The sequence below is a fragment of the Pocillopora damicornis genome, chromosome 1 (assembly GCF_964200805.1).
Source record: "Pocillopora damicornis chromosome 1, jaPocDami1.2, whole genome shotgun sequence".
NCBI classification, from domain to species: Eukaryota; Metazoa; Cnidaria; class Anthozoa; order Scleractinia; family Pocilloporidae; genus Pocillopora; species Pocillopora damicornis.
The window spans coordinates 17,867,844-17,894,352 of NC_142670.1; the positions used below are offsets into that span (position 1 = coordinate 17,867,844).

The 26,509-nt window shown below is 36.1% G+C and overlaps 2 protein-coding genes across 2 annotated transcripts; both read right to left on the minus strand.

Moving 5' to 3' along the window:
- Window positions 1–8,348: 8,348 nt before the first annotated feature.
- LOC149052445 (relaxin receptor 1-like) lies at window positions 8,349–16,499 on the minus strand. The gene is made up of 13 exons (XM_089180962.1): window positions 15,739–16,499; window positions 15,258–15,396; window positions 14,605–14,685; window positions 13,921–13,965; window positions 13,225–13,275; window positions 12,558–12,608; window positions 11,836–11,898; window positions 11,559–11,615; window positions 11,099–11,140; window positions 10,798–10,854; window positions 10,536–10,601; window positions 10,029–10,083; window positions 8,349–9,495 (listed from the first exon to the last, which is right to left on the minus strand). Exons 1-12 carry the CDS (start codon window positions 16,366–16,368, stop codon window positions 10,049–10,051), a joined length of 1,317 nt encoding a protein of 438 aa, XP_089037088.1. The 5' UTR covers window positions 16,369–16,499; the 3' UTR covers window positions 8,349–9,495; window positions 10,029–10,048.
- Window positions 16,500–17,031: 532 nt separating this feature from the next.
- Window positions 17,032–22,913, minus strand: LOC149052446 (uncharacterized). The gene is made up of 9 exons (XM_089206303.1): window positions 22,811–22,913; window positions 21,953–22,024; window positions 21,171–21,242; window positions 20,381–20,452; window positions 19,187–19,258; window positions 18,616–18,687; window positions 17,890–17,961; window positions 17,450–17,521; window positions 17,032–17,237 (listed from the first exon to the last, which is right to left on the minus strand). Exons 1-9 carry the CDS (start codon window positions 22,903–22,905, stop codon window positions 17,162–17,164), a joined length of 675 nt encoding a protein of 224 aa, XP_089062429.1. The 5' UTR covers window positions 22,906–22,913; the 3' UTR covers window positions 17,032–17,161.
- Between the last annotated feature and the right edge of the window lie 3,596 nt (window positions 22,914–26,509).

Genomic DNA, 26,509 nt, shown 5'->3' on the forward strand with positions numbered 1-26,509 from the left:
CAATGTTTAAACGAAACGTGATCAGTTGAATTCAAAACTGAAGCTAGTATCAAACGACGATTGGAAAAAAAAAGTTTGAATTTTTTCTGGGTCTTAGCGTAAGAGAAAACCCAGATAGGACACGACTTACCTTCTCTTCTTTCGCGGATCCTTAGCAGTTCGCTTCTCTTTGTTAATGACCTCTTTTCAGTCTGTTTTCAGAAGCGAGTTTGTATTTCCTTCTCGCTTTGCTCTTCGCTAGAAACTCGCCTTTTTACTTATGCCCTTTATTGTTCTCTTTCGTGTTCCTCTCGCCTTAATCTGCCTATTTTGGCGTCCTTTGTAACTTTCTTACGCGATTTTCTGGACTCGCTTTACGCCGTTTACTTGTTGCTTTCTTTGGTCACTCTGTCTCTTTATATCCACCCTATTTTCAATTAAAACCCTCTCTCCACGAACTTGAATTATAACAATTTCCTCCGGTTGACAAAGCTTAAACTCTGCCGGTATTGTTGTCTTACGAGTTGTTTAGAAATTGCAAAATACTGAGAAGTACAGTTCAACTACATCCTGACCAGTTTGATTTCCCGCTCAAAACGCGGGTGGCAAATTTCATCTACTAGCTCACGTGAAGCCCCCGTACAATGCCTAACCGTGTGCCCGCAATACGCTACAATGCAGTTCGACGTTCGAGTATGCGCACTTTATCGTCATCTGACGGTATCTCTTGGCGCACACTGATGGGGAATCCAAGTTACGCACGCAATCGCGCCTGCGCATTACCTTCTCCCTCGCCCCTCCATTAAGTAATGGCTAAGATAGTGCCCGTGGTACAGTTGGCCGCGCATGCTAAAAGTAGCAACTTGTAGGGTCGTACGCTCATACGGTCGTACAACCAAATTTTTTCGGCTCGATGGGTTACTACTATTTCGTATAGTTATGGGGCTACGCTCTGCGAGCTCCGCTATTAGTGTTATTTTGACTTTTCGAATTACTTATATTGTACCAAGAGTAAGGAGGTGAGTTTTAACCATTTTCATTAGGTTAAAGTCATGTGAAAAGTAGGTCATCTCTGCTCATTTAGCGATCAGTAATATAATTGTTTATGTAAACGACTAACGGTGCATGCAACTAGATAAACCGTAAACTGCATGTATGGAACCACACCATACCAACCATACATTTGATCGGGCAATAGATCTAATAAATTCGTTTTACTGCCATTTAAACTGGATCCTTTGAAATTGACAACACTTATGCTACATCACGTCCCACTGAGATTCTGAAATAAAGAGCAGAAAAAAAAGATGGATTTGGGAACATTTTGATATTGCAAACCTCCTTATCACTTACTTTTCCATCTTCAAGAAAACTTTTCAAATAAATGACAAAAATCTAGTTGTTTTTTTTTCCTTTCTTTTTCTTCTTTGTTTTGTTTTATTTCGTTGTTGTTTTTTTTTTATCTGATCTTTAAATAAGGGAGCATTCATGACCAATCACATCGCGCTTACTGCCTGTAAGAGTACTAAAGCGTAATACACATAAATGTAACCAATTATGATACGATTACACAAAATTCATAATTTTTTCAACCAGCATCGATTAAGTCTGTGTCGCAGTGTCGGAGGTGACATGGGGGCATGCCATTTATGTAGTAAACATAATAACCGTCGCAATTTATCACTTAGACGACGCTTTATTTGTAGCAGCAGTCTAAATGCCAGTTGAAGGTGTTTCTTTGAAGCATCATACCAAAAATGGCTTGCCCATCCTCCTACCAGTGTTGAGTGCGAACTTCATTAATGCAGTACAGGGCAACTTCAATACAGAATTTCATCATCATTACCACAAACTCGTATTTTTCTGTGAGAAGAATTTGAAATAATTAAAAATCAAAAACCTGAGATTTGTTTGGGTGTGATAAATAATTAAGACAAGTTTTTCGTTATTTAATAGTAATAGTACTCAGTGGAATCCATACAGACCTAATTGGACGACATGAAGTCTTATCACCAATTTATCACAAAAAATTACAATTTCCGAGAAAAGAAGTAAAGTCAAGTTACGAGAGAAGAAAGGGAAAATTTGCATTTAATGGACTGATACTAACCTCACTACTGTGCTCTACACTATTGCCACTGTTCATGGGAAAATATTCTCCATTTTGAAGAAATGGTGATTGAAACCAAAGTTTTGATTGCTTGATTGGTTTAAACTACGACTTTGGGTGTGATCGGCTCATTAATTTGTCAGATAACAAACTTTCTGATAACAACTTGGCAATCGAATTAGTGGAAAATAGGAGTTTTTTTAACCAATCACAAGCGAAGAAATGATATATATATTTTTATTATGCTCTGAATCGTTCTCTGAGAACTAATATATAAGAAGGAGAAAAAATACAATCAATTAAAGCAAAGAAGCAAACGAATACTTAAGATGCAGCTCTGTTTGTTGTTGAGCCAGCTGAGGTATACTAACGACTTATTCGTTTATCGTTCAGTTTATTCCCGTGTGTGTGAGCATCGGTAGAGCATCGCACCGGTATCGCGGAGGTCACGGGTTCGAATCCCGTTGAAGCCCTGATTTTTTTCAGGCTTCTTCTTTCCAATTGCTTAAATTGGAAAATTTACTGCGATGATCACATTTCCACTTTCATCTACAACCGCAGTACAAATATGAATTATTTCATATAAACTCCACATCATTTCACTGCACGGGAAGATATGAATTCAATAAATTGACCTCGCTCCCAATGTGTGGCTTCATAGCTCAGTTGGTAGAGCATCGCACCGGTATCGCGGAGGTCACGGGTTCGAATCCCGTTGAAGCCCTGATTTTTTTCAGGCTTCTTCTTTCCAATTGCTTAAATTGGAAAATTTACTGCGATGATCACATTTCCACTTTCACATTTCCACTCCCGTGTGTGTGTTGCAAAATCCATTATAATTGTCGAGGTAGGATGCTTTCTTTTCATTGAAAATAGATATGCATACTCTTGGACGGCGAATCCCTCACTTAGCAAAGCGTAATCAGATTAGTTTCTGTTTTAGAGAATTTTTGACATAAGGTACATTCTGCAAGCATCTTAGCGTTCAGATGCTACAGCTTCTCTCTTTATCATACATTTTTATCTCTTTCAAAGAAGTTGTGTATAACCCACTAATCATTAAATTTCTTCTGAATGAGTTAAAGCGAGAGAGATTGGAGACATATTTCCCCGATACAATAAATACGAAATATAACGTTATTGAAATTTAGGTGGGTTTCTTGTTAAGAAAAGAAAATGTTCATATCGAGAAAGTAAGGTACATTGTTAATTTTTAATGACACAAGTCGCCATTACTTTCTCTGACTGGTACGTAAGATCAGTAATGTACATTACATTTTTCATAAGAGAAAAAAAGTGCTTAAACCTTGACTTCCCTTATGGTTCTTAAAGTCAGTACCATGAATCTGGAAAACTCGAAAGGCCCTCTGAAATAAAAATATCATTAAGAACTATTCCATGTTTAAACAGCGTAACAACAGGTATCACCAGTCAAATTTGCTGCGAAAAATGCACCTAAAGCTTTATTATTTTCAAAATAAACTTTCAAAATAACCGACTTTTTTTCTTTTTTTTTTTTTTTTTTACTTATTCTACTTACTATATAATACTTCCTTAGACTGCAATTCTTACCCTACTTTTTACATTTTTTTTTTATCGCTTACACACCTATGTATCTATTAAATTATAATTCAAAATGGGATTCCATTTAGCCTCTAGCATCTTCCTATCATTAAACTTAGCCGCAATGTGACATTCAGTTTCATATTTTCTTTTAACTAGTTCCTTATACGAAGGGAAAAAAGGAAGACTATTATTCCTACGGCAATTCCATAAATGTAGCTCACCTAAAACGATTAAGTAATTAAATAAAGAACAATTAGTATCTGTGACACCAATTAAAATAGTCTTTAACTCAAGTTTCCTTTGTTCTTTGGCTATAGCGATCCAATAAGATTCAAATTCTTCCCAAAATGCATGTGAGTAAACAGAGTAAAAGAATAAGTGATCAATTGTTTCCGCACTAGTATTGCAAAAAGTGCAAAGATCGCTTTGTATTAAACCTATCTTAGCTAAGCGGGAATTTGTGAATAAAATGTCATTTAGTATTTTAAATTGAAAGCATTGCACATATGTCTCGCAGATACAGGACCTTATTAATGAGAAGGCCTTTTTCGTTTCCACATCATCAATAGAAAATTTAGATTTCAACTTTGTGAAGCCTCTGGACTCTGTCGCCTTACTGGATATAAGCAAACCGTAGAAATCCCTAGACTTGCTAAGTGCTGGATCAAAGATTTTATCACCGATTTTAAATTGCAGTGATCTGACATGATCTTTCTTAATTTCGTGGCATCGAATTCTTAGATGACTTGGTACTGCGCAACGAACACCAGTCCAGGTCAGAAAGTTGGAATCTTTTAAACCATTACGTTTTGCAAGGTTAAAGGACTCTGTGTTACTCAAATCACATTTTAAGTCGCTTAAAAGAATAATATTTGCGCTATTATATTTATAATAGAATAAAGGTTTGCCGTTTACTCTAATGTTATGATTGTTCCAGATGATTGTTTCACGTAGACTTACAAGATCAAATCTAGAACGAAAATCTGACCACCAGTGTAACATCTCCTTATAAAATATTGGGGAAATGTTATAGTCATTAATATTATAATCACAATGAAGAAAAAATTCTCCACCAAAAGGTTTTAGTAAATGTAATAGATACGCTTTCCAGGGATAAAAGATATCGCTTAGAAATCTTCCAATCCATGAAAGTCGGAGTGACATAATTGACGTTGTAAAATCAGTTACCTTTAGGCCACCAAATTCAACATCATTTATTACTGCTGTCCTGGCGATTTTATCAGGACCCTTCCAAAGAAAATTATATATAATTGATTGAAGGGCCTTTGTGAACTCCAAAGGAGAAGGAAGAATTGACGAGATGTATAAAACTTTAGGAAGTAGTAAACTCTTAATAATTGTAACTTTACCAAACAGAGAGAGGCCTCTCCAACTCCACAAGCATATCTGAGATTTAATTCCTTTGAGCTTATCGTAGAAATTCTTTTGCACTGATTCTTCGTTTTTGTAACTAAAGTGAACCCCTAAAGCTTTTACAGTTTTACGCCATTTCAATGCTAGAGGTGTTTCGATGTTATTACGGGAAGAGCCAATCCACATTGCTTCGGTTTTTGTATAATTCACCTTTAGGCCAGAACATTTTTGGAATTGATCAAGTAACTTAAAAAGGTATTGAGCAGATCTGATATCCGACACAAAAGCTGTTAAATCATCTGCATACTGTACCATTTTGAATTCTTTTTCATCTATTTTGATTCCATCTATTTCTGAACATGAGCGAATAGCGACTGCTAGTAGTTCCATAGCAATGATAAACAAATAAGGAGAAAGGGGGTCTCCCTGCCTTACACCTCGATTTATTTCAAAGCTAGCTGAGAGCGTTCCATTGTTGATAATACAACTTGTTATGTTACTGTAAAAGGTTTCTATCCATCTTGTAAGCCTGGATCCAAATCCAAAGACTTCTAAGCATTTGAACATAAAATTCCACTCCAGACTATCAAAAGCTTTCTCAAAATCTATAAAAAGTAGCAATCCAGGGATTTCATAAGTTTTCGTGTAATCCATTATATCTAGAATTGATCTTGCGGCTTCCCCTATGTAGCGGCCTGAAACGTACCCAGTTTGATTGCTATGAATGATTTCGGGTAAAACTTTGACAATACGGGTCGCTATAACTTTGGACGCAATTTTGGCGTCGACGTTAGTCAAGGATATTGGCCTCCAATTTTCTAAGTAAGTCCTATCCTTGTTCTGTTTCTCAATAAAAGTAATCACTGCCTGTCTCTGAGATGGGGACATTTCCTTCTTCACAAAAGCTTCATTAAATGAATTAATCAAAGTATCACTAAGTAATGGCCAAAAGGTGTTATAAAATGCACCAAAATTACATATCTTGTTTATACCTTGTTTTCTATCCAAGCGATGTGATAGCGCCTTTACCAGTGGGAACTGTTAAAAAATTTGTCCTGGGTATCTTGTAACGGGTAGGTTATCTTTTTTCATTACGTTTTACCTCTTCATTTACCGAGAGAGAGATTACAAAGGAAGACACATCGCGCACTTTAATTGTTTAGTTTCACTTTCCCGTGTGTTTGTAAACAAGTGCTTGATTAGATTCCGCTTTACATTTTAGAATAATCCTTTTCTTTCTTAAAATTTCTTCGGTGTCAAGGTTTGAAATAATCAGATAATGACTAAGAACAGGAAATAAGTACATTTTCTGAGTGATTGATCAACCAGCAGATCTTGTACAGATAGATGACAGCTAGATTTCTTTGATCGATATGATCTCATGACCTGTTGATAATAAACTATGAGAAAATAAAACTGCGAGGGTATATTTGAATATTTGATGGACAGAACTTCGATTTCTTTAGTAAATCAGATACAGTTTTCAGGTCAGGTCCAATTATCCAGAATATCTTATAACGTGCAGTACATCAGTGACTATTTCAAGGCGTTCATTATCACATTTATAGCTCAGTATTGTTCACCCAAATAATGGTGCTGTTAATATTTCAAAAAGTAGAGTTCTCATTACTCTCGTAATCTCTTTCCGAGAATTCTAAAGGCGATCGAGAAATGAGATCGTCTGTTTTATTTTTCCTCCGTAGATGTAGGATTTAAATCAACGAGATTTGAAATCAGAGAGTAAATGAAGATATAGATAAAAACATTCCAATCACAACATAAACAATTATTTGTTGGTACACAAGGAATCATTCGAGTTCCCACCGGTTAAACCAGAAAAATCTGTGCCGTTACGGTACGAGCTTCCTCCACCTCCGGCTTGTTTCGCATGGGTACAACAACATCTCCCAGAGTAGCCATCACCTCTGCCTGATGCACCATTATCTTCTGATCCACCTCCCCCACCACCAAACCCACCAACTGCTCCTGGCGCAAGACCCCAGTAGGAAAGCTTACTTAGAGACATAACGAACCCAACTGGAACGATGGAAGAAATAAAAAGAATCTCATTTGTACGAGAAGTTTGTCAAACTTAGTACAGGACACCATAAGGACCACGTTCGATACGATAGTGTGATTTAGTAAGAGGACAGGTTTTCTTTTCAGAACGGGAGAGCGCACGGATAGCCTGGACACAACTCTATTTCGACTTCCGTTGATGGCGTTGCCGTTCTCCCCAACAAGTTCTGGGCCTCATTTCGCTGCTTTTCCCATCGCGATCAAAACGCCCAGGAATTATGTAAATTGCGCTCTTGTGTACGAGATAATACTGTTTGGAATGATTTCAAAACTCATTTCCAGGATAATGAGGGCCCCTTCCCTATTTTGTTCCGTGTATTTATGAGAATTTACCGCTACATTTTTGTAGGAAATACGTTGGTTAACAAACGATCCAAGATTTCAGTTCGCTTTAAATTTAGGACTAAATGCGGTGGCTTTTCTTTCATACATTCCTCTAACCTTACATGAGAATTATAATAGTGGAATACTGTTGAATTTGATCGTGAATTAAACTTCCTGCATGTTGAAGTTAAGCCAGTCAATCAAAGTTATATATATTACGATGCTTACCCACTTTATTACTTTGTTTTTTTATGTCATTATCGTTTCCACCGTGAGGAATGAATGTTCTGCAGATTGAAATCAGATGCCTACAATTCCAGAATTAGCTCAGGTTTGCTTTTTTTATGTCTTAAATTTTAGATCAGTGCCGATGAAAACTAAGACAAGAAAGTTATGCTCACGCTGTGCGAGGAAAATGACAACCAACTTTAATGGTTTTATTTGTTGTTGCTTGTTGCATAACTCTTAAAGAAGATCATGTTGTCGTCCTTGTGATGGCGATCTTTAAAGAGCCCAAGTTTCCATTTTCAAGAACAAACATAATGCTGACGTGTCGTTGCAACGACTGCTAATTAATTTATAAAACATACCGGAGAGAAGTTGTCGACCTAGTTTCTTACCGCTGTTTTTGCTAAGCGCGCCGTTGTTAACTGACGTTACCGTCCTCTACCTAAATCACCTTAATATTTCCTTAGTGATCTCTATCCATCCCCCCTCGACGCTGACATTGTGTCGCATTTGCAGTATTTCATCGGCCAATTTGAAGATATAAGTTCATGCCTCGTTTCTGGAGAGAAGAAAGGGCAATTATGACCAGTCATTAATCAACAACGCTGCCGATGAAGCCCAAGCCAGACTTTACAACTTTTCTTGGGTTTATAGACATCAGATTCAAGCATAAAGTCTAAAAGGTGTTTTATTGAAGGCTCTGACTTACAATAAACATGACGTGCTTACTAACAACTTTTCCACTTGTTACAATTCTCTTTGCTTTGTACCATGTTCCTCTAGAAGGCACTTTCGTGTTCAAATTATCCTTACTGTAAAAGCCATGTTTGATGAGCACGTTTGAGCCAAATCACGAAGTTATTTGAATATCACGTTCTACAATGAATTAGAATTCTCAAAATGAGTTAAACAATCTTGAAATTAACTACAAATTAGACTTCAACTCACTACCAAATATCTAATTTAGTGATATTCTTAGACCTTTTCATTACTTTTTTTAATTTTGAGGGAATTATTAGTAATGTAAGCATGATCTATATGGACATCACTTTAAGTCCTAATGATTATAAAGCTCGCAAAGGAGTTATGAAAACTCTATTAAATAGGCTACCTAGCTTATTGATAAACTTCTAATAAACAATGTCTTGTATTTTTTTTTTGTTTTTTGAAGCGTAGTCTGGGTGCAAAATTCTCACAAGCGAGTTGTGAAAATAAACAATTGTAATTTTTATCGAACCACTAAACTCCCTGGCATACCTAAACGTTTTTATAAGTTATTTGATAAATCTGTACTCGCGATAGACGTCCTCAAATCACGAAAAAATGCAGAGTCTCTCAGAACTAAAGCCCAGGCCGTAAATTTTTTTTAGTTCTTTCATATAATCTGAGATGTTAAGCAGTAAATGCTTTGTTTCTTTTAGATTAAGGAACCTAGAAATGAGCTATTAATCGCTAAAACATGCAATTTTGAAATATGCTAAAAGAAAAACACTAACAGGTAGTTAAACTTGTCAAAGTCAACACACATACACACACAAAAATTAAATAAAATAAACAAACAAAAAATAACCATTAAAAAGAAAACAGACAAGATCAAACCGAAATGAAGACAGAACTGCCATCACACGCCCATTCAGAGATAGCGCCCAATATGTTCAATAGCATGTTATGCAATCCATAGTTCAGCTAACTAACTTATGTTATTATTTCATCGAAGGGAAAATAAACAAAAAGGATTGTTTTGACTAAGATACTTCCACAGACACTACATGATGATTACTAGAATTCCATTTCTTCTTGAATTCTTGAATTCTCTTCTTCAGTCTTTACGGTCTCTTTAGTAATGGAAGGAGTAAAAGCACATTGATTTATTTATTGCAAAACGTGTGTATTAATAATTTGTTTGCTTGATCAACCAACCAACCGTCAGTCGGTCAACTGGTTCAGGCTTCTGACTTAGCACGCAGCTAGAAAATGAAACAGTTTATTGCCATGCCCACAGCAAGGGAAACAGTCAGGCAGACAGTCAGGCAGAAAGTCAAGCAGATAGTTATACCATCTGTCTGTCAGCTTAATCAGTTAATGTAATCTGACGGCGTAGTGGCCAGCTCACCAGTTGGTCCGTTGACCAGACAGTATTATTCAGATTATGAAAAAGTTCTAGAGACTGAAGGTTCAAGAAATCAGGAGTCAACAGCCCATGCATGTACACGGAAATGTATCAGAGCAAAAGTACGAAAATTTCACCCTTCATCTCAAGTCTGAAACTAGTTTCATAAGTTTGATAAGATATCAAAAAGTGCACAAGGTTTTCCGCACCCTTCAGTCAGTGGTACTCACTATTGAAGAAGACACAACAAACATTTACCTTGGTTCGAAACGCAAGAACTAAAGTCCGGTATCAAAAACCTCTTCTTCCTCTGCTTGGAATACGAAAAGAGAAAAATGTATATATTAAGCCACTTAATCAGAGTTTATTATTGCTAACACAATTCTAACTTGTCTGTGTTAAAGAGTTTTAAAAGTTGAGATTCACGACGTCATAAGCCTCGCTTCTAATTAATTAGCTTTACCACGTTGCAGCTATGTTTCCTCCGTCTAAGCAAACATCTTTATAGCTGAGAAATGTTGCAAAAAGTGAGAGAGCTCTGGAAGATTCAAAGGTGCCATATTTAGTGTCAGTATTGCAAGTCAGGTCTTGGCCGTTCACTGTGACAAAGTACAATGTACTCAAGTATTCCTCTTTTCTCTTAATTCAATCACTTCTGATGTGGACCGCCGCTTTTCAACTTTCCACAGACAATAACGTGGACAGATTATGTGTTAATTCATGACCACTTCGAGTCTATGTTGACTGATTTATAAAGAATTCTACCTTTCTCTGTGTCCTCCATGTCAGGCTCAAACCGCTTCTTTTCTTCTTCTTCTTCTGCCTTTTCAGCTTTTATAAAAGATGATTTATTGACCAAAAAGTAAATTAGAACTCAGTCTTTCAATTTATTTCTTTTTCTTTTACTTCATCATGTTTACGAATCATTCATTTTTCATTGGCTACCAAGATGAAAGATGTGCCTCAATAACTAATTTGGTGCCTTAACCTCTTGAGTGAGAAATAAAAAACCCTCCCTCTCCTTTACCTTCATCACAATTTATTGGAATTTCTTCACTCTCCACTTTCTCCTCAGATTTGCCAGCTGTGTGATAGCAAAGTTATTTATTCGAATGAGGTAAAGTACATAGATATATAAAGTTGTCTAGATGGTAAACTCGGCCCATAGCCCTTCTATTAAATCAGTAAATTGGCCCAGTTAGCTTTTAACTTACAAAAAATACATAAATGATAATAATTATAAAGCTTGCATAGTATGCAAAAATAACTAGGTGAAAGTTATGGTAAATAATGTATAGTTCTTAAAAAATATCAATCGTTGTATTTACCTTCCTTAGTTAGCTCTTCTGTGTCAGGCTTTTTTTCTCCTTCTGAAGAAATTGAATTAGAACATATTGTGCCTATTAAATGATGTTCATTTGAAGTACTGCAATTGACGAAGGTCAACGTGTGCCACCAATTCATCAATCACTTTTGTCTCTGTTGCTTCAGATACTGAATAAGTGCGTATACAACGCCTACGCGTAAATACCCTTGAAATTTAACTCGATGGACGAAGAGAGCCGAAAATGAACGAGGCAAAGCTGGTGCCCTCTTCCGTCTTCTCCAGAAGACAATGTTTTTGATAAAAGGTGCATTAGTACTCAGCCATTCAATCTTGTTTTTACTGAAGCATTTCATGAAATATTTTTTCTGTTTCTGTTTTTCAGCGACTACTAAGGTGAAAGATATGTTTCAATAACCTGCTTAACCTCCTGAGTGACCAATTAAAGCTACCCTCTCCTTTACCTTTGTCACTTGCCCTTGGAATCTCTTCACTCTCCACCTGCTCCACAGATTTGTCAGCTGTGTAATAGCAAAGTTATTAATTAAGATGAAGTATAAGGACCTTAAGACTGACGTATATAAAGCAATAGACTTGCCCTCACTGTCACTTTGTGAGTAAGCCAGGAAATTGGCCCAGATGGCAGATAAGTTCAAGAAAAGGTGACTTCCACTATATGCGGAAATAAAGGAAACTTATGTCGCACAATTTACAGTTCAAGAAAAAAATCATTCTATTTACCTTCCTCAGCTAGCTCTTTAGTCTCAGGCTTTGTCTCTCCTCCTTGGCCTGCAGAAACTTGTACTTAGTACAAAAAATTTGTAGTCAACGAATGACATTCATTTGAATAATTGAAAATAACGAATCGAAATTGTGGGAGGATCACCAGAGAGAGGACATAAGCGGAAAATTCGGGAGCGTTGAAATAGTCGACGGTAAAATTTTGCGACTTCTTAAAGCCTTTGTTCAATTGCCACCAATTTGCCAGATAACTGTTATTCCTGTTGCTTCAGGTACTAAAAGAATGCGCACAAGAGACTTCGATGCAGATGCCCCTCAACTTTAAAATATTTCGAATTTCGACTCAGAAAGCGAAAAAAATGTTGAGACTAAGCTGGTACTCTATTTCAGTCAAACGTTTTTTCAACAACTTAAAATTGAAAATATCTTGACATTGACCAAAGTAAGGTTATGTGTCCACCGAAACCAATGTGTACGACAATTGCCATATATATTTCAATGCTTGTATCAAGAGCCACGAGTTACATCAACGGCAAGCCTCCACATATAAAAAAGGTTCCTGTAAGCACCTTAAACTTCAGTCACTTCTAGTCTCTCCTGTGGTCGGATCTTTCATAAATTCAATGTGAAATAATGGTTTCATAAAAATAGACACTTATCAACATTAGAGCCTTCCGTCAAAGAGTAGACAATCCTAGTTACAAAAGGAGTTCAACATATACCTTCTTTTTGACTTTTTCGTCGATGCTGGCTTTCACCATGATGAACAGCAACTGCAATAAAGAATATCCTTCTTTTAAATAAGTTGCAAATTGTTTGGGAGAGGGTCCAGCGTTGATAAAAAATCTTATTTGAGTCTAACTACATTCAAACATGAATAGAACTACTCCCTTCCCTCTATTCCGCCAAAGAGGATTAAAATAGTTTCAAGCAAAATGTGAGAACCTCACCTTTTTTACTCACACAACTACCTACTATACTTTAGCGTGGGAAATTAGAAATTCGCTTTTTGCGTTCGAATCTCCGTCATATTTCATTTTTTTTCCTTAGAGGTTAGCTTGCTGCTAATAATTATCTATTGATGTTATTAACCAGGTATTACGCAAGAGTCTTCCCACCAAAATATACAACGCCTCATGTTGAGTGCGTTAAAGACATAAATACTTCTAATTTTGCACAATTTCCTTTCACACCTAGTGTCCGCGAGACTATCAATCCAAAGTTAAAAATCTTTTCTTTTTTTTTTAATTTGCAATGACTCGTTACTTTCAGTAGGTAGGGAAGGCTTCTCTTATAAATTCCTTCATAGGAGAAACTTGGAGTCTTTTTGTATAAGCTGGTGGTAACAGCCAGCACTAATAATATAGTTTCCTACAAAAAGTTCTTTACCTTCCACAGTCTTTTTAGTGGCTGGTCTGATATCAAAATCATCCTCATAATCTGTTTCAAACAACAAGTAGAGTGAAACATGTCATAACTTTTGTGGTTCGTTTATTCTTCAAATGAAATTTACAGAAAATAATATTCGTATGACGTAATTCAGATACGAAATCTTAAAAAAAACAAACAAATAAAGTTTACTGTACAGTTTAGTTTCCGCATTGAATGCGCATAAACTTAACAAGTTCTAGCACGATAGATTACTCAGTTGAGTTAAAACTTGGTTAAACTTGTCATACAGCTCGCATTGTTTTACATCTGCGAGTTTGTGCGCATGAGATAGTCTGTTGAAGTCATACTTTTGCAAAAGACAGTTGATTTGATCGAATACTTTCAAAATCTTTTATTCATTCCTACTACTTTATTTCTTGCAAAGTAGTTGGCGATTTTTAGGAACAGTTGTAAAAAGCGGTTGAAGTCATAGCTTCAGTACTGATATTGTGAATGAAGCGGCTGTCTACGACTTTATTTCATATATTTTCATGAATGAAGTTTCAAGAGGAAGAACAACAACATCAACTGAAATAATGATAATAATAATAATAATAATAATAATAATGATAATAATAATAATAATAATGATAATAACAATAATAATTATAATGATAGGCAGGAAATTTTAATTCAAGTTAGAAGACATTATACCTGAGGAAGATGGAGTCTCATCCCCACCATAGGCTTGTACCATTGCTGTTGATGGTTCAAATCGTTATGTTAGAGTTATTTATCAGATAATAAAAGCAAAAAGGTTAAACATTGAATGATCATTTCAATACGTAGCATTCATTTATTAGATCTTTGCCATATTGATAACGATATTACCTTTGTTGCACATGATACCTGTGCAGGTTTCTAATTTAAAGGGATGGGGATCTCAAAGGGGAAGTTCAGAAACTGGGTCGTTGAAAAACTGTCGTCAGAATTGTTGTATGTAACTTGTGAAAAACCAAAGGATTTTTTTGCAATTATTAACCAAAGGTGACAAAACCAATCACATTTATGTCATTTGAGGAAACATTTCCTTAATCTTTCCCTAACCAAAATTCACACGTATCAAAATAGAAAAGAATAGTATGTTTCATCATAGGTAATTCAATTTGAAAGAGCTAACCCACTTCAGTGGATTACTTGATTACAGTTGAAATCAGAAAGTCAATCACATATTAACATTAACATCAAAACATTATACATATATACACATAAGTAATGAATGCGAGTTCTGAGTCGATCTATTAACCTCAAAGATTTACCGTTTGATTCCCTAGTTTTCTAATTGGCTAGTTTTGAAATGATGTTTTAAGGAAATAAGCATACATATGGAATACTGACCCGGTTGCGGAGCAGGCAATTCAGGGGCTTCCACTTCTGGGACTTCGTTGTCTTCTATTATTTGCATTTCAATCTGTTCTCCTATGGGGAAGATAATGCAGACACAAAAACAAACAAAAAATGGGTTTAAGAAGGGAAGAGAAGAAACGAAAGAAAGGTATTACACACAAAACCAGAACGAGGCAAAGAGAATATACACATTGGGAATCACTATATTTACCCTCTTCGTTGTTAGCGTGTTCATGTCCATTTCCGATCTGTCCCTGCTGATTATTTACTCATTCTAAGTAATAAAATAGAAGTAACATATCTTTTTTGGTCCTCTCCAAACGGAGAATAAACTACTGTTAGGCCTATCCAAATATTTTAAGGAGGAGGCGGGGGGGGGGGGGAATAAGTTTCTGAAGAAACTGTGGCGCTGCGTCGGTGGAGGAGCATAACACACCAAACTATCTCGTCCACATATTGATTTTAAAAAAATCCTTCTACCAGTCAGATTGTTTCTTTCCCCTGAAATTGAAGACCGAAGCTCAACCATTTATTGTTTTTTAATTGCTTGGTTGCCCCTTAATAATTTTTTGAAGTAATATTGATAATTCCAATAATAATTCAAATAAATTTCTGAAGTGTATTGTTCTAATCTCCACTCACACCTATACCCCCTTTCAAGGTCTGATTATGATATGTATAGATGGAATATAGCACCGTGCCTTCTTGATTTTGTCCACTGCTGAAAGTCGATCGAACATTGGACCACGCCTTCCTCAATTTTGCTTTCAAAACAGCTTGAACCTATACAGTAGAAATTTAGTTAATAAAGTATGTCGGAATATAGATCAAACTGCTTTTAAATTCAAGTTGGTCTCCATGGTTGTAACCAACTGCGGAGAAACAAACAAACAACTTTGAGATCATTCATATTTTTTTCCATGCCCATTTTTTCTCCTTTTGGGTTATTTTTTTTTCTGTCATAAGGAAATGAGAGAGACCATCTTTGATTGACAATAGGAAAATTTCTAATAAAAAAAACCGTTGGGACCGCGGGTGATTGATTCAGATAACTATCTCGCAAAGATGTCTCTTAAAACAACAAATGAAAGAATGTTCCATTCAAAAGCAAGAGAAAAATGGTACCTGTGGAGTAGAAAGGGTATACAGCAGTGGGTTGATAGCTGAATTGATCGGCAAGGCGAACACTGCAATCCACACTGCCAGATCACCAGGTGGATCAAACGTTTTCTCGACGTGCGACTTAATGCCGATAGCAATGATTGGTATCCAACACAAGAAATCGGTCAGAATAATGAAGAAGACTCTTTTGGCAAGTGCTCTTTCTCTTTTGGCCTGTGCGCTTTGTGCTCTTGCTCGTATTTCACGAACAGTTCCATGCGCACCCAGCCGTCTGCTTGACGACCATGATTTCAACAAGATGGCAACATAGGCAACCGTAATAAATAGGAAAAGAGAAAAATTTAAAACGATGAAGATGGAAGTGGAGAATTCCCAGCCTTCTTGTAATTGCGGGGAAAGTTGCAGGGGCAGGCACACCACGTTCTTGCCATAATACCAGTCACCAAAATATCGCATTCCAGACAACGGAAGGAATGCCATGATGCCTCCCATAAGCCAGATAACTACACACATAATATGGGTCTGCCTTGGTGTAATTTTTGCAAACGTGTAAGGAAACACAATGTTCTTGAGCCTGTCCCATGCAATCAGAGAAATCATCATAACAGACACCTCGCTTGAAAGTACAGACATGGCGCCATTGAAATGGCAAAACCAGCCGGTGCGCCACTCATAGTCGTGCAGGTAGTATTCCCCTGATCATTGCAGGTCTTTTATACCTATAATGATGAGGTAAATACCCATGATGCCGTCTGAAATGCCCAGATTTACCAACATAATAGACTGGACCATATTGTTATCAGGTAAGAAATACTGCCACCCAACTACAAACACAGACCCAAACAACGAAAGAAGGCCGACAACCCAAAGACTTCTCCTTGGAGCAAGGTTGCGGAACATGGAGTGACAGCTTGCGAAGTTATCATTGAAAGCAAATTCGCAATCGGCATCCTGCCTGAAAAGATCAAGGTGGCAGCACATCAGGTTGGTGTCCAGAGTTCTGGAATTAGAAAAAAAAGAGGAAATTAGAAAGGGTTCATCGTTAGAACAATGAGAGCAAAATTATGATTATCCAAAACGGTCGGCAGGAAAATAGTGATCTATGCTGAGGCAAAGATAATTGATAAGCATTTTTTCATAAATTAATAGCAATTAGAAAGTCACGCGAAGCATGCCTTAGGCAGTTTTATTTAAAATCTAAATAAGGCTTCATATCATTTCAGGATTGGAATTGATAGAAGATGTTAACGTGAATGAAAATTTATTGATCAACTGAACCACAACAGACTGAAGGAAACAAAATCATTAAAATGACTGCATCACCCATATCACAATTTGACAATAATTTCTATTTCAAAGGTAATTCAGACAACATCCGCTCCAAATCTCCTTTTAAGCCATCTTTTTAAATTATTATAATGGAGTATTACACTCTGATAATGTGCGGCAAAAGCCCAAAAAAGCCTTTGGGGAGCTCAGCCATCAGGTTGTAGTGCATGAACCTGAAAGTTTAAAATAGAAGGTGAAAATTAAGTCAGATTATAATAAATTGCATATCTCATTTTCCCAAATAAGTTGTTGCAAAATTAAAAATTATACCCAATTAACTATAACACTCTAAATTAACTTCACACCTGCATCTTATCCGATTGCAATACATGCGGCTTTATTGTAAGTACTGTGATAAAAAAACTGCCATTTACAGTGAACTTACAAAAATCGCAGTTCCCGGGCATTACTGAAAGTCGTGCTGGTGACATTTTGTATTTTATTGCCTAAGATATTTCTGCAAAAATTAATAACATTACTATTAACTAGCAGATGGTAAACAGGGTCTTGCATTTTCTGATTCTTAAAATTTCACCTGAAGTTGTCGTCGCATCTATCATAGTTCTCAACTATGTTTCTTTGCTTTTTTGATAATATCCACCTTTGCTTAACAAAACCATGTTCATAGCAAGCCACTCTTTTTTCGTTGAGAAAATAGCTTATAATAAAATTAAGTCGTTGCGCATTTAAATTTACACCACGCCTGTTGGAGATCATGTGAACATTTTCAAATAAGAATTCCATATTGTGAGTCTTTCTGTTGTGTACATTTTCATCTTCTAAAAAAAATTAGAAATTGTTTCGTATGTTATCAGCTGTACTCACAGGCCCTTGAGGTTCTTAACTCCCTCAAAAATCGTGTCAGGCAAAGCCTCGATTCTGTTCTCCGAGAGATGTCTTAAACAGGTTAGGAGGAATTTAAATTAATATACAAGTAACATAAAAACAGCAAAACTGATATCAAAATTATACCACAATTATATAGATCCGGTGACAAATATTGTGATCAATTTATTATAGAGGCTAATACTAATAGAGGATACTAACTATATTTACTAAGGAGGTGTTCCCTATTATGGCTCCTTATTTTCTATTCCAACTAAAATCTGTGCAAGCTAATTCCCTCAGAAAATTAATCGCATGGTAGTTTTAATCCGAACCTTTGCACTTTAACTCAATATTTATAGACTCAGCTAAATTGAAGCCTTTTTTTTTCTTTGTTCAAAAAAGCTCTTTTCCTTTCAAGCTAACTTTATCATTGCGGCTCTATAATCTGAAGGACGAATATGAACAGAAATCTCATTAATGCACTTGAGCCGTTTATCGCTTAAACGTTAAAATTAAAAACCTTACTAATATATGATTATCATGCACTTCTTTGGGTATCACCTCTCTCCATTTAAATATGGTTAGTTTGTAAACATTTTCTTCCCAACTTTTATTCACTGAATTAGTTTTTTTAAATTCATATGAATGAGCTGGTTCCAAAATATGCTTTAGATTGCAACAGACCATGATGAAAAATTAACCTTTAAGTCTAAATGTACTCACAACTCGAACAACTCCACTAAGCCCTGGAATTGATCTTCATGAAGCCTCTCAATTTTGTTGTATTCCAGTTTCCTGAAAAAACGCGGTGCAGATGTTAGACTGAAATACACACATGAAGGGATATCTTTAAATCTACTTTTGTCTTAATTATCCTCTGAATTTACTGCAGTACAATTAGCTCCCGCGTTTGATATTTGAATATCACAGAAAAAAAGAAAACATTAGACCCACATGAAACTTTCATGCTCTCAGGCTAGAGAAACTTTAGATTTATTACCAGAAACCTCTGCTTCAGGTCTGTTGTTTAAAGCTGAGTTTGAAAAATCATAAGTAAGCTATTGCCCATTTTAAAAAAAATTATTTAGGTTGCTTTAGTATCTAGGTCAACAAATTATAAGCCTCTATTGCAAAATATAATTGCAAGACAAAAAAAATTAGCAGCTTAAAATAAATAAGAAATGTAGATTGCAATAAACTAGGAAGCCGATTTACTCACTTATTGCTGTTATTGCAAGGTAATTCTTAGAGACAGCTTTTTTATTTATCTTAACTCAAAGAGAATCTCACTTACAGAAATCTCACAGTTGTAATGTTTTTAAAGATGTATGGCGGTAGATGTCCAAGTTCATTATTTGACAAATCCCTAGAGTGTAATAATAACCGTAGTTACGAATCTATTATCATGAAATTACCAATACTGATTCATAGAATGAAAAATATTGGCTGCTTTTGAAGAAGAACTGTTCATAAAATAATGTTTGCCTCCACAGTAGTTTCCAGTTTAATGTATCTATTTTGAGTTCCTTAGCTATCTAGAGGAACATTATAGATGGTTAATTTTTTTCAAAATCCGGCAACAAAACGCTGGTTATGACACGATCAAGAAACGATAAAGTTCGGATCAAAAGAGCATAAGATAATCCGTGAATATTTTCTGGGAAAAATATCACACAGAAAGCTTTTTTCATACAAAATAGAAAAATTGATTATAATATACTAAATACTAAATATACCATTCATACTTAATACTCTCACGACGACGAAAAAAAAGGAAAACAAAAAGGTGGAATGTATCATAATGTTGCTACCTCGCGTGCAGGAAGTGACCAATACCCAACTTGAAAATCATCAACACTAATTAATAATTTTATTGTTATTAATATTATTTTTATTGTCATTGTGTTTATTGAGATTACAGTTATTACTGTTGTTGCAGCCTTGGTTTACTGGTTTATCATGCTGTGCTAAAAGCAGGTGTTTTATTCGGACAAAATTTTGAGTTGCTAATTTGCTACCAACAGAAGCAAATCACGAATAAGGTTTTCAGTGATTTTCAAACCTCCAAGTACGTAAACTTTACTCACCAAAGCACATCTACATAACATAGCATTCTAAAATTCACCTAAACAGTTTTACAAAAATTGACTGTGAAATTTTCATGACACGGAGACAAAAAGCGATCCCTAGAGTTTATTGCTAATCCTTATGGAGGAGAATGATCCTGGGGTAGTGGGTCTTCTTTTCTTTTGCTCTCCTTACAATCAGTGACTTCCGTCAGCGTAGTTTCATCTGGCAACTTATTCATTTTTATCACCAAAACTTTGTTGCAAATTTCGACTGATACCCACGTCAGACCTTTCAGTGTTAACATACGTGTTTCTGTTAACTGAATGTGGCCACGCAGCTTTGAGAAATGTGCCTTTTTGTAAAAATTCAATGACCTCTTTTCGAATTTTTACTTTTGTTAAATGATTATTGTACTAACAGATATGTGAGGTTGGAGAGGCTGTTAAAAATTCCATCTGGTAGAGTCTTCAATTTGTTATCTGACAGATAGCTGATAGGAATGACAAGACAAGAAAGTGCGTCTTAATTTACCCTGCTATTTGAAATTCGTAGAAAAAAAAGGTATACAGACGCTGGTCACTAAGAGTAATGAAAGAGCTGAATGTAATCGTGTACAAGCAATGTACATAATCTCATAAAGAGAAAGGAACAGTTAATGCAGTGCAATCGTCTTAGCTATTTCGCTATTTCTACAGAAAAGGAACAACCGGTTGACAACTTGAAATTTGATCGCACACTAAACACTGCTATCTAAGGTTGGCAGGAGCTGATTATCCCTACTATTCCAGTGAATTATTCAGTATAGAAATCATCGAGCCCGTGTCTTATGAAGACATCTAACTAGTTCACAACAGAAAATTATATAATGACTAGACATTTTATGGCACGCATCGATTTCGTTGCTGTATGACTGAAAATCTCCTATTCTGATTATCAGAACAAAAGTGAGGGTACAGTTTAGGATGGTTCAATTGTTTTTTTTTTCCCACTTTTGTGCTAAGGGTAATATCAGAAAAGTTTGAAAATGGAAATATCTCCTCCAACCTCGTATAATCAGTAACGCGATAATATGGTGACCAGCATATTATTGTCTATATAATCACACTAGCAGGCCTGTTGTGGAAGGGAGATGACATTGAAAGCTAAAAATCATTCCTTAACCGCAATCTTAAAGCTAAATAGCTAAAGAGCTTCTCCATGTAACTTACAGTTCATTTAGGCCTTTTAGATCTTTGAATAATTCGGGAGGCAATTCAGTGAAATTGTTGTCTTGCAACCATCTGTGTTGAAGAAGAGACATCTACTTAGTTTTATTGAAAAGCTTACAAAACTATTAGTCTATAGGTTAAATTGGTGCACGAGCGATAAGAGAATAAAAACTGAAACACAGTTATTTCTAATAACTGCATCGTGTGAAATGCAACAGGAAAAATAACTACATATGTAACTGACAATAAATCACAACAAAATGCAATGCCATTCGATGCAATGCAATACGACCAAGTTCTATGAACTTATGCAACGAGTTAGAGGACCGAACTGGAAAATACCTGGCTTGAGATCATGGCGCACTTACCGAGTGGAATGCAACGGGCTGTATGATAAACAGAATTTTAGAAGGACAAACCGATAATGGTTTCTCAACCTGATGCAATCTAAAGAATTCATATTTAATTTACCTCGGTTCTACAATTTATTAGCTGCGATGATTTACATCAGAGGATATATTGATAAACCTTTTTCGGAGAAATATTTTTGACAAAAAAGATCGTTTGAGTGTAATCAGAATTTGAACCTTTCCTAACTTTTACTATTTGACTGATTTCAAAAGTTATTAGTTCTCTTCGTTTATCTAGATCTGTTTCCTTATCATTGTATAGCATGAGTCATAAGACGGATGCCAAAACGGAAATTATAAATTGTTTCCATGTTTGACTTTGTTTTTACGAGAAACAATGCCTTCAAAAACAGTTTTTCCATATTCACTTACAGTTCCTTTAAAAGTGTCATGTTTCTGAAGGCGCTTCCATTTAATCCTCTCATGTCGTTGTCATTCAGGCGCCTGCGTTATTTACCAAGTAAACTGATTAATAGTGTTAAGATACGCCTGAAGTTTATCGCGCAGGGTAGGGGAATCACCAAGACTATTATTAATGTCTTGCCCATTTGGCAAAAATTTGCATTACTTTCATAAATGATTATTTGCTTGTACTAACTTCATCCTGAATACTCATCAAATCACACTGCAATATAGTAAAGAGAAAGAGTGGTTTGTAATTGCATTCGGTCTATAATGTAGATTTGATGAAAATATTTTGAATAAACACCTGGTAATACCTGTTTTAAATAGAATGAGTCTCTTCATAAGGCAAGTCTGGTTATAAAATTCCATGTCAGGAATGTGACAGTCGATGTCAGAGTGCCTCCTTGATATGAATTCCAAGGTTTCTCTATAACACCTTGACTTGTATCAGTTTGAAAACAAAAACACTTAGAGGGTTTTAGAGCTATTCAGCAGTAAACGAGGCACATCTTAGCCGTAAGTCAAGAAAGATTTGGTAATATTTTATGTATCATTGAGTCTCTTAAATTTCTTGTTCTTCTGGATATGCGAAATAGGTGCGCAGGTGATGACGGGTCTGAAATTTGAGTTTTGTCGGCAGCCGCGAGGATTGGCAAGGAGACTCTGTTGTGCGTGATTTGTTCTTTTGGAGCACAGCATGAAATAAAATGAGCAGGATTTTTTTTCACGTTTCAAACTTGAACTTTACATATGTTTACGTACATAAATAAGACTCGCTCGTCAATAATCCTGAGTTTAAATCGTTAAGACAGAAATGTTACTTACAAAAACTCCAAACTTGTGTTATTCTCAAAGATTCCCAGGGGAAGGTTGTGCAATTGCATTTCAGACAAGTACCTAATGATATAGTACACATACATAAGAGTTGCATAAAGTATAAATAGCAGCAATACTGTACCAGAACCTTTGTTAACATTTAAGGATAACTTAAACTAATAACTACATTTTTGTAGTTATTGCGATTTCATCACAAATTTGTTTTCATGTTTTTTTCCTTAATAGGCTGCAATACGATTTATTTCCGTAAAGAAAAAATAGTAAAACAAAGTGCGTTAACTACATATTTTCTCTTTCTTCATTTATCCATGCCAGCTACAGTGATTAGCAATTTCCGAGTGAGTTACGCATTTTTCGGATTGAATTAAGTTTTTTTAAACGCTATGACTGTCACTTGAAGTCCAGTGAAAATCTCAGTGAAAATTATGTTTTGAAGTTAATTAATTTTCATTGTCTTCTGGGCCGTAAGACCTTCTAATCACTTGTCTTCTAGCGAAAGACGTTTGAAAGTTTAATTTTGAAAATATCATGGATTCCTAACGCCCTTTGAAGATTGATAGAGGAGAGTATACATAGAAAAGTAGGGAAAATATTTAAAATAATGACAGTAACGGGAGAACCAGGCAAATTCGAAATGAAACACAGAAATTAAGATAGCCACCCCTTCATTCCTTCCCCCTTGTGTTTTCGTTACGTTGCGATATTTTGAAACGTTTTTACCTTAAAGAGATACCTGCTATGTCATCTACAAGATATTGTTAATATTATGGGATACATATGCAAATGATGCTGCTGGTAGCCAGTCAGGCCCTAAAAGATTCTGCCAGTAAGAATGAAAGTTATGCTACCTCTTCCTTAATTTCAACTAATAAACAAACAAAAAAATCCACATTGTTGATAAAGCATGATATCTTTCCTTTACTTTTTTGTTAGTTGTTTACTTATTCTGATAATTGCCAGCGAGGTGTGCGGATAAATATTTGATCGCTCGGCGTTCATGCAATTTTTCCCTCTATCCCTAGCTCGCTTTAGAGAAAAAGTAAGCTTCAAATCCGAAATTGATGCTCTGAAGAAAAATTTGAAGACTTTTAGAACTCGCTCAAACTTAGAGTCAACGATGCTAATGTCTCCAACAATGACGGCGAAGTGAGTCGACCGGCGATATCACAGGACGAGACTTTGAACACCCTGCAATTTTATGTCTAGTCTTACGATGACCTTCGCCAGTAAGCGGATAAAAGTTTGCAACAGCTCTGGTCACGCCTGAATGTCCCTTTAAAACGAGTGGAAGAGATTGGGAAATCCATCGAGCTGATTCAGCGCTACAGTTATCAATACAACGTAAGATCGTCGGTCTCCCTAAAATAAAGGCAAGTGAGTCAGCCTCCGACACAATTATAATATGTCTTAGCCTCTTTCAAGCTGCAGGAGTTAAAATCTCTATTCCAGATATCGATATTGCTTATCGTACTCCCACAAGAAACGCCATTCCTGGCCCGAGACCAGTCGTTTGTAAGTTCACAAGAGGGATTGCGAAAGAGAAGGTCATGAATGTACGGAAAGATGCATTTAAGGTTACAACTTCTTCAATTGGTTAACCTGCCGATTGCACATCGGAGAACGTGAAGCTTTTTGACCATCTAACTCCGCAGCTCCAACAACTCCCGGCAGATATGAAAAAAGATTCAAACTCGTGATGGCTTCGGGTTTTGTTGGTGTTAGAACTTTACCATCTATCTACGGCAAACAGAAGACTTCCGCCCTACCCAGTTCAAAACCCTTGACGACCTTGAAAAGTTTGTTCAACAAGAGAGCCTACCTTTAAGCTAAGCACTCTGAATTTTGTAGTTTAATCTGTAATTTAATTTGCTGCTTCTGTGATGGCTGACAAGACACACTTTCAATCTTTCCTCCCCTTTAATCACTTGAATAATAGTTCTTTTAATTTAGCTGTTTATGACTTTTCTCCTGGTCCTTTGAGTCACGATGCCGTCTTGAAACATTATTGTTTAATCTTGTTGAAAGGCCCGAATTGTTTAATCCACTTTCTATTTATCTGAATCCCGACTCTAACTTTATCACTCGCCGGCCTTATAGTGGCTACATGGTTGGGGAAGACCTAAGCAATCGATTAGTTTCTTTTGGCGACAAAACAAATTTTTCTATTATACATTTAAACGCTCGAGGCTTAATAAGAAATTTCGATCAACTTAATTCATTCCTGAGAAATATTAATAAGCCGTTCTCTGTGATTGGTGTGTCAGAAACTTGGCTAACTCATTGCACTGCAGAGCTCGCAAATATCACAGGATTCAAATTTCTCTCCAACCATCATAAATCAAAAACAGCCGGCGGAGTTAGAATTTATTTACAAAATGACCTTGAATACAAACTTCCAACAGAATGCAAATTTTCACATCCAGATGTAATTGAGTCACTTTTCTAGGAAATTATTGTTCCCCACGGAAAGGAAAATTTTGATACACACATTCAATGACGATAATTTGCATAAATTAAACGAGAACCTATCAAATGCAAAATGGTTCTCATTCCGCAACATGGAACATTCCAATGAAGTCATAATCATTTTATTGAAGAATACTCCAATATCTACAGCGCCTGTTTCCCTTTAAACGTTCTCAAAAGTAAACAAGTAAACAAATTATTTTCCCCCTAGCTCAGCCCTGGAATTCTGACATCTGTTAACAAGAAGAACAGACTCTACAAAAAGTTCGTCGGATCACCTTCCGCATCTTCTGAGACGAAGTATAACGCCTTCAAGAACGAACTCACCCATCTTACTCGAATTTCCAAACGAAAATACGACGACTTCAAATTTGAGAATGCCAGAAATGACCTCAAAACAACCTGGAAATTGTTAAACGAGGTTATCAGCTAGCGTAAAAGTAATTCGTCTTTTCCCACATCATTCAAATCTGAAGGCAGAAATTAACGGATCCAATGGAGATCGCTGAAAGATTATGTAAATACTTTACAGACATTGGTCCCAACCTTGCTAGATCTATATCCAGTGTGAATCCTTCTTTTCGTTCCCATCTTGGTTATAATAATCATTCCTTCATTAACCTAAAGCCCACCACAACTAATGAACTGGAAAGCATTTGTGGCATGTTCGCTTCAAAGAAAGCTCCTGGCTATGACAGTTTCCCAATGCATGTCATTAAGTATTTATTTCACCTTATTTCTGCTCCTTCGGCAGATATTATCAATCTATCTCTGCTAAAAGGCATTTTCTCGGACAAACTTAAAATCGCGAAAATTATTCCCATCTTCGAAGCAGAGGATCCTAGCTTCTTGGAAACTACAGACCTATTTCTTTGTTGTCTAATCTTTCCAAATTTTTTGAAAAAGTCATATACAATTGCTTAGTTGAATTTGCCATCGCACGCGCAAATTCATTTGGTAAATAAAACTGCTTCGGCAATCGACCGACACGAGACAACGGTGGGTGTTTTTCTAGATATTTCTAAAGCACTCGACATTCTCGACCATCAAATCCTATTTGCCAAATAGGAGCACTATGGTATCTGTGACGTGGCTCTGCAGTGGTTTAAAAGCTACTTTTCTTGCCGCCTGCTGTTTGTCTAAGTCAATCAATCTTGCTCTCCAATGCAAACCATCAAGTGTGGCTTCCCTAAAAGTTCGATCATGAATTTAGGCCCTCTA